This window comes from Mustela nigripes, chromosome 2, assembly GCF_022355385.1.
Source record: "Mustela nigripes isolate SB6536 chromosome 2, MUSNIG.SB6536, whole genome shotgun sequence".
NCBI lineage: Eukaryota > Metazoa > Chordata > Mammalia > Carnivora > Mustelidae > Mustela > Mustela nigripes.
In genome coordinates, this window is record NC_081558.1 from 100123169 (window position 1) to 100132624 (window position 9456).

Sequence of the window (9456 nt, forward strand, 5' to 3'; positions counted from 1 at the left end):
TTGTTTTTCTGTTGGTCCATGATCCATGCTTTGTTTTCTAGGATGTGTTTTGAAAAATTGCTATTATGCAAAATTACTTTAAAAACGTAACTCAAGTGTTTGTCCTCAAATCAGGTTTAATGGCGCTGCTTCTCTCCTACAATAGGGTTGAGAAAGTTGTGAAAGTGGAGAGTTTATGAGGGATATATAGAATTACACATCTATCTAAATGAAAAGGATAGTAGACATTAAGCCTGAACTTTAATATATAAAAACCCTTATTCCCACAGTGGAAATGTAAAATTAAAAGTACCTGTCTTTCTTTTCCGTCGGGTTCAGAGTCACCTTCCTCATCCACCCTCCACCTCATCCCATCCGAGACTATAGATTAATCCATTAGTAAGAAGTACAAGCAATAAGACTAGGTAGCACTTCGTATTTTTAGGATTAACCAAATACATGGAAACTGATTTCGTCTGTATTTGGTTCCTAGTTTTGGATGGCCCTGGGTCACCAAGGCACCCTCCCTCAGAGCCCGCCCCTGACTAACCCTCCTAATCTCCATTTAGCTCTACATGTATATACAAATGCTATCTGATATGATATTTTAAAATTTAAAACATATTTACTAAAAAAACATTTTTTTTTTAGTAAACATGTCTTCATTGTGAGCTCTAGCCTAAAAGAAGAATGCCTGGTCCCTAGGGCTGGTCACGGGACAGAGGGCAGGTGCTAAGGATTCCAAACACCCATGGAGTGTGGCTTGTCAAGGTCTGTTTCGTCCACTGTGTGCAATGACTAAAGAACTCCCTGCTGAGTCTTCTCGAGTTTTTATGACCATGGAAGAGATGGGCTGAGTTTCTGCTGGAGAAGATTAGGGCCTCGGACAGTGGTGCACAGAGGACACAGGAGAACGTTCACGAAACCGTGTTTTGAGAAGCAGCTGACAGATTGTTAGAGCCAAAGCTTTTATATCAGCGTCTCCATGAGAGTTGGGACAGCCCAGGTGTGGGGTTGTGCAGAATCTCCCCTCCCCCCTAGTACACATGTTGGGGAAGTAAGGAGATGGGAGAGGTGAGACATAGAAATGCAAAGTAGTATGATTCTGTTAACTGGAGCCAAAGTACAATCATTAGAGTAGATTAATTTAACAGACGCCCCAAGAAAAAAGGGCATGTATTTTATATAGCTTGGTCACTGTAGAAAACTAACAGAGAGGTGTCCTGTCTCCAAAGCCCCTGCTTCTTCCCCAACAGGAGTCAGATAGCAGTTCTGCTTTGAGAATGCTCCGCAGCCAGTTGGAAAGAAAAAGGAATCCCTGAAAGTGGGGCTGGGAACTGTACTTGAGGTTGCTGTGTGGGTAACCGTAGTGAGGGATGAAGGATTAGAAACCAGTTTCTTGTACCTGTTTTGGCAGATATTTATGACTTTGTGGGGGAGAGACAGGGAGGAGAGAAAATGGTCCACTTCTGCCATATTGTCATAGTTCTTGAAATCAAAACTTAACTAGGAATTAGTGTGAACTTCCAGCTGAAATGGGAAAAATCAATGTCAGTTAAAGTCAGAAGTTTCTTGCCTGGCTTATATTCTTTGCATCGAGTTTTGGGGTTTGTTTTGTTTTGTCAGGGTGGGATACAGAGAGAGGGAAACGATCAGGGACCACTCGTAATAATTTTTTTAAAGATGTAATGATTCACTGCGTCTTTCACATTTGTTTCAAATGAAATAGATTTATATCCACGTACAGCTGAATGTTGGGAAAATTTTTAAGAAAAAAAAAATTGTAATGTTGGAGGATGTCCTTCTGGACTCTCACAGCCATAAACACTCTTGGGGGAGTAGAGGGAGCAGAGGAAAAGCTGGCTTCACCACTTTGTTGTTCACAAAGCCTTTATAAATAGTAGTGCCTTTCCGAGGGGAGGTTGGGAGATAAAGAGTTCATTGTATTTAGATTGACTGATACTGCAGCATTTTTTTATGTTAAAATATCTTTTAAATGAAAACATCTGGATATAGGGTGAGGCCAGGAATTCTTGAGTTTCAACCTCAGCTCTTCCTGATTCGTCCTTTATGACAGAAAGTCTTTGTTTTTTTTTCTGTCCCAAATGTCCTCATTGTTAAAATGGGAAGGGGGGTAGGAGGAGGGACTTTAATCTCATAGGAATGTTGCAAAAATAGCATAGTTAGGATGTCTAAAGAATACTTTGATTTTCTTAAAGTGCTACACACTGCCAGTGCTGAGAATCTTATTAACAGTAACTTTGAACATTCCGGGTTTTCAATATTCATATTTTAAGATACCATTTGCAAACTCACGAGATTAAATTCTGTAAATTGATTTTAATTGGAAGTACCAGGTGCTCTTTGTCTAAATGTTATTTGGTCTTAGCCTGTAATTTCAGTCATTTGAAAGCTTGTCTACAGACAAAGGTTAGGAGAGCGGATGGTCTTACAGGAATAAGCTGTTTTCTCTGGCATTTCTGATGGCAGAGCCAGAGTAGAACGCCCTGCAAAGCGACTGCTGCTCTCTTCTCAAGCTTTATGCTCTGGAAAAATTGATGGAGAAGAACTCGAACAGCCACTTTCCTCACTGGAAGGGCAGAAATGAGAATAAACTACTGTTTGATATCACAACTCATTTCTTCAGAATCTCACCGGCATCCATTATAAGAGACAAATTATATGCACAGGTGCAGAAATGAATTGAACTGCTGAATTTTGGAGGGATAACCTTGGATTTTTTTTTTCTTTTTAGGATAATTAGATGTTTCAGGGGTAGCATATTTGCTTTCCCATGCTATCCATGATTTAATGCCCAAGAGTTAGGCATTCCTTGTTTGCTTGCCTATGTTAAAGAGCAGGGAAATTTAAACTTGTGAGAACATGAGGAAGCAAAGGCATTATAAATTAGGTGGTGGTTATCTCTGCATATTAACTAAAACTTTGCCCCACAAATTTGATAGAGGAGGAAATATTACAGACCTAGAGGGTCCCTGTAGTAAGGCAAAAGTGCCAACTCACCACTTCCTTGTTCAGTTTTGAGGAATGTGGGCTTTACTCCTTTGTCTCCTGTATAGCATCTCTGTGGAGTCTGGGTTAGGCTAACATAGTATGTGGGCTTCCAATGAATTTATTTGCATTATGGCTTTTCTATTTACTATTTAAAGTCTAGGGATCATTTGGAAATTAATAATTAAATCTGGGGTGGATTTAGAAAAGACAGGGTTTATATATACTCCACTAAGAAAAGGAAAGCTACTGTGTTAATATTTATTTATTTTCTAAAAACTGTAAGGCTCTCAGTTGTTTCATTATTTCTAGAGGGTTAAAAAGAGCTGAAATTTGTCTATAGCACTCGACAGTTTTAATAGGAAATATTATTCATGTGAGAAATCCATATAGAAATAGAACACAGAAATATCATAGGCCATATTTTCAAAGACAAACATTTCTGCATTTTCCATGTTTGTAGAAGTTATAGCAGAGGAAAAAGCAATTACTCTAGGGCAAATTTTCATCTTTAAGAGACGTTCTTGAAATTAATACTCATGAAAGCCTGAAATACTCATAGGCTACTGTGTTTTCTTGTCAGCCTGTTTGCTGGGAGATTCTAAAATACGATCGGGTTTCGCTTTATTCACATGATCAAGAGCAACTGTTTCTTCAGATAGCTGTTATTTCAGAGGGCGAGGATAGTTGAAAAAAGGGAGAGTGGTGGGGGAAAAGTGCAAATAAAACTCCTGGTGTCCCAACTTAAGCAAGCCAATTTGCTAGCCCAGGGAGAGTGAGCATTAAGAAGAGTTCCATCAACGCCTGACTTCTATCAAGAAATGAATCCACATCCTGGAGTATTATGGGGACTTTTACCATGATCTCAGAGACTGTGGTTATGAATTTGAAGTCAGCAAAACATACGTCTTCTCTTACTAACTTAAGCCATATCTGTCATCTCTGTGTCTGATTTTTTTGACCCTGGTGCTTTTACTTCTGTTTCTGCCAAACTCCAGCCTGCTCTATGGGGAAGGTAACACCAGTAGTTAGGACAAATGTGAAGACTGAAAAACTAAACATACCCGTCAGAATGAGATCCTAGTCAGAGAACGGCAGTGATCAAAGTGCAAACTGTTGGAAAATATGGATATATGTACATCTGTACATGTACATAGTGTATAATATGTATGTATATGTTCTTGCTCATATGCAGAAATCTATCCAGTTGAAGACAGCCCAGGTTGGTCAGTTTTTCTACTGGAAAACCATTTAGGGCCATTCAAAACCATTAGGGCTGATGGGTGGAGTTCGAGCTTACTCAACTGGGAATTGTTTGCTGTCCTTTGAAGTCCACAAAACCAAATGAACAAAGCCTGAGACATAATGGGGCCATCGCTGAAGCTGTTTACCTAAGGTCAGGAGTCTCTTTATATTTGAATTATTAATTACTTGTTTGCAAACTGCATTGGCACCTCTTGGTTTTGAGTGACCCCCCCCAAGTCTTTTGAGAGTTTGGAGGGGGCTTCTCTGGCCTCAGATAAAGGGCCTTAATCCATAAGTGGGTAGGTTTCCCCATAGGGACCATTACACATATACATATAAGTACATACTTCCATCAGACTTGTAACAATTGATTTAAAATCACTCCACAGTATTGATAAATAGCTCTATATTTTCAAGGTGCAGAAGAATTCCACAGCCTTAATTATTTCAGTGTCTTGCTGGTCTGCCTTAAGTGTATCTTCTGGGTTTTTGGTTGTCTTATTATTTTTAAAATTTTCTGCAGTTCATTTTGTATGCACACAATGTCGTTTTGTAAAGGTAGGTTGTAAATATTTTATTTGTAAGTCAAAATCACTCATGTGTAATGTTGTAAAGTGATGACCTGCTGTCTTGTTGTTACTACAGTATATGTTATAAGTTATGGATGAAACTTCAAAATGTACATCTCACAAGTTATGCATTCCTATAAATATACTATACTAAAGATATTATTTCTGGTGGTCTTTTTTCTTTTCTAATTAAAACCATTGTTCAAAGGAAAGAGTAATCTTTTTCTGTTCCCCAAATATATGAAGGCCTTTGACAAGTTGAAAAGGGCACATGATTATTACAACACTTTCCCCCCCAGCACTTTGGAAAGAAAGCAACAATTTTGTAGCCTGGAGAAGTACTCTAAGACATTTATCTCCCACGCCCTCCCAAGTCAATTAAGTCTCAGGTGTGTGTTAGTAAGTTCATTCTGTTATTCCAGGTGCTGACTTTGTTTAAAAAAAAAAAAAAAAGGCCATTTGAGCTAGATGTGACAAATTTATGCATCATGGTTTGTGCTCTCTGATTCTGGATCAGCCTATACAGACATGATCAGGTGTGAGGGTGCCACACAAGTGTAAATGAGACTGATTCCGAGTACAGTGTCCATTAAGTAGAGTGTTAGAGATTGAAGAGTTTTGATTAGTTTACTTTGCCAATAAGAACAAAAATGTTTTTTAACATATGGCTTCTATTTCATCAAAATTTTAATGCGCTTATTTGAAACAATAAACAAGTCTCAAAAGCATAGGTTCTTCACACTGGCGGGTCAGCACAATCTCGCCAAAAAATAGACATTAAAAATATAGAAATCAGAATCGATTTAATGAGTAATCATCACGAGCCCTACGGTTTTAAGGGTTATTTCCCTTAAACTACTGCCTTCTATACACAACGGGAATTTCCCCCCACTTTAAGGGGTTTATTTGTAAAGACCAAATACGCTTGGGTATTCAGATTGGCTGGCAAAATTATCCTCCTGGATAACACTGATATGGAGCGATTCATCCTCCTCTCCTCTCCTCCCTCCCTTCCTCACCTGCTGTACACTTACTACCTGCCAAGCCGCCGAGCTACTCTACCGGGAATGAACACGCTCCTCCCAGGACACACAGTTTCGACAGAAGAGCTAACGAACCACTACCTGCAAAGCGCTTTACGGTCCCATGGGCAGTTTGCTCTGACATTGTCATGTGCCAGATGCCATGAAGCTAGTTAAGAACTGAGTAAAGTCCTTATTGTCTGTTCGGTGAAACCGGGGTCGGAGGAGGGAGGGCTATGAGAGAAGGGGAGTCGTGGCTAATACTGGCAAATAACGACAGGCTGCGCCGGGCAGTAGATAATTAAGGGGACACTGAGCTAGAAAACGGGCAGGATATACACAACCTCTCTAGAGAGGCTCGGCTTTGGGACCCGAAGGTAGTCTAGGTGTTCGGAGCTTTGAACTCCAGCCACCGGATCCACCCGCAGCAGGCTGAAGCACCTGGCGCTACGCGCGGAGCACTTCCTCCAGCAGACGCCCCCCCCGCCCCCCCCAGCCTCTTAAAGCCGGAGCTGGGCCCCGCGAGCCCGGAGGCCGCCGGGAAAGGCCGTTGAAGAGGCGGCGGAAGAGGCGGGGCTTCCTTGGGTGACGCCATCGAGGCGCCGCAAGCCTGGCGCGCCTTGGAGTTTAGAACAGGCCCGGGAGCGCGTGGAGATGGCAGCCGCGGAAGCAGCTTTGGGGTCGTTGGTCACGGGTCTGTACGACGTGCAGGCTTTCAAGTTTGGGAACTTCGTACTGAAGAGCGGGCTCTCTTCCCCTGTGTACATCGATCTGCGTGGCATCGTGTCTCGACCGCGTCTTCTGAGTCAGGTAGCCAGCCCGGGAAAGGGAGGAACGGGCTTGGGTGCCCGGAATGGGGACCAGGAAGTGGGGAGGCTGAAGGAGCTGGGCGGTGGGTGAGAGCAAAAGAGCCAAGCAGGCAGCCGACCCTTCTATGGTCTTAGGGAGTCGATTTGGGAAGCCCAAAGGCCAGGAATTGTTAGGGTCTTGGGGACCATTGATGCAAAATGAGCAGACCTTTCTTAAAATTAATTTTAAAGGGTGGGGGGAGTCTTATTCGGGCCCCAGTTAGAACAGCTTCTAGGTACACATAATCTTAAGAAAGAAGAGAGCGCTCTTGGGAAGGAAGATTTGGTGCAGGATTTTTTCTTTTTTTTTAACGTAGTTAGAATCACCATGATGAAAGGCATCAGAAAGTTACACGTTTTGTCTTAAGTTTTTAGTGTGCAGAAGGCTATATGACTTTAATCTTATGGGTACCAAGGATGTTTTTTTAACTTTTCTTTATGTTTGGAATATAACTTTTTTTTTTTTCCAATGAAGCAGATGTACAATGTGTGTATGTTTCGGGCAGAAATGGAGCCCAAGCTTTGAGGGTTTGCTTCCCTGGGAGATCAGGAGCAGAGCCCACAAACATGAAGAGTTGAGAGGTTTTTTTTTTATCTTATCAGGACTAGAGAGCAGCTTGCTCATTGACTTATGCTGGTTTTGATATGTCCTTTCCAAGAGTTAGGAATCCCAGTTTGGAGCACTGTTGACAGCACAGAAATAGTCCAGTGAGTTCTGTATTTAACTCCCAAGAAAATAAGATGTGGGGGACAAAGGAAAAAGTAGACAGGGAAAGAATTTAGTAGCTGCTTACATGTTAGGGAGGATTGTTTGCACTTTGTGGCCAGAAGCAAGAATGAAGGCCAGAGGATAAACATCTCATGGAGGCACTTTTTTGGTTAAAATAAGGAAAAAGTATGTACAAATTAGAGGTTTCTAGCACAGTGTTTTTCAGTCTGTGACTAAATATGAATCACCTGCGAATTTTGTTAAACTGCGTAATCTGATTTGAGTTTATCTAAGGCAGGGCCTGAGGTTATGTCTTTCTAACAAGCTGCAGGTCAGAACTGCTGACCATAGTGAATAGAAGAGTCTGAATGTGGTGTCCAGTAGAGTTGCTACTTAGCCACATGTGAAACTGGGCACTAAGAATTTTAAAATTGAAATAATTCCGGCACCTGGGTGGCTAAGTTGGTTAAGCATCTGCCTTCAGCCTTTGGGGTCCTGGGATTGAGCCCTGTCAGGCTCCCTGTTCAGCTGGGAGTCTGCTTTTCCCTCTCTCTCTCTGCCCTCCCCAACAACCGCTCATGCACGCTCTCTCTGAAGTAAATAAAATCTTTAAAAACAAAATTGAAATAATCACATGTGGCTAGTGGGACATTGGACAGTGCAGTTAGAGAATATTTCTGTCCTCAAGGAAGATTTATCAAGAAGATAGGCATTTCCTCCACCACCTAAGGGTTTATTCTCACCCTTGGAGAACCCTACTTTGTGAGGTTATGATAAAACAGGATTGAAACACTACTTTAAGTGGGTTGGACTATTCTCACCATCAAGAATCGTGCTATGATTCATTTCTTCTGTAGCGAGAAGGTGAATGACTAAGGGCCTTCTAATGAGAAACAGGCTTTTTTTTTTTTTTTTTTTTTTTGAACAAGTCAGTTGATGACTAAAAATTGCTTTTTGGTATTAGATCTTACTTAGTGTGCGTGTGTGTGTGTGTGTGATTTTTGGTAGTTAACTCAAGAGTTGAAAACATTGAGAGACTGAGCTATAATGGAACTCCTTTCGTATCTACTTAATTATGAAAACAGGATTTCTCAGTATTTGCACCCCCCAAAAAACTCAATAGAATTTACGCTAAACTCTAACTTCCTAGTTGTAAGGAATACTCAGTTTAAGTAGATAACATAGGGGTGGCTCAGTGGGTTAAGTAGATACATGAACAAATGGGGGTTACCATTCATTTCACTAAGAAAAGTATTTACAAAATAATACTTTTTTTTTTACTTATTTATTTGACAGATTACAAGTAGGCAGAGAGCTGGGAAACAGGCTCCCTGCTGAGCAGAGAGCCTGACACGGGGCTCGATTCCAGAACCCTGAGACCATGACCCGAGCCAAAGGCAGATGCCTAACCCACTGAGCCACCCTAACAATTGTAATGATAACACATTTTTAAATATTTTTATGGTCATGGGAATTAATAGAAAATTTACAGTTTTAAATTTGAATTTATATATATTTTTGTTGTGGAGAAGTATTAGAGTGATCACTAAAAGTTTTCTAAGTATAAATAATTGCATTAGAATAAAATTCTTTGCAGACAGTAGGATGAAATAAGAATTCCAAAATGTAAAGTTTTTCCAGCTTTCATATCAGCAGTCTCATATGTTTTTAAAATGGAGATGGTTGGGGCACTTGGATGGCTCATTCTGTTGGGTGTCTGCCTTGGGTTCAGGTCCTGATGTCGGGTTCCTGGGATCAAGCTCCCTACTCCGCTGGCAGCCTGCTTCTCCCTCCCACTGCCGCTTCCCCTGCTTGTGCTTTCTCTCTATATAACATATATATCTATATATAGATATACCTATATATATCACTATGTAATAAATATATATATAAGTATATATAAGTAATAACATCTTTAAAAAATAAAATGGAGGGGCGCCTGGGTGGCTCAGTGGGTTAAGCCGCTGCCTTCGGCTCGGGTCATGATCCCAGGGTCCTGGGATCGAGCCCCACATCGGGCTCTCTGCTCAGCAGGGAGCCTGCTTCCCTCTCTCTCTCTGCCTGCCTCTCCATCT

The 9456-nt window shown here is 41.2% G+C and overlaps 1 protein-coding gene across 1 annotated transcript in view; it reads left to right on the forward strand.

Annotated features, from left to right (window-relative positions):
- Positions 1-6393: 6393 nt before the first annotated feature.
- Positions 6394-9456, forward strand: part of UMPS (uridine monophosphate synthetase) — a 30955-nt gene continuing 27892 nt past the window's right edge. The window contains exon 1 of the mRNA XM_059391120.1: positions 6394-6633. Within this exon, the coding sequence (XP_059247103.1) occupies positions 6479-6633 (155 nt within the window). The 5' untranslated portion in view covers positions 6394-6478. The remainder of the gene's footprint in view (positions 6634-9456) is intronic.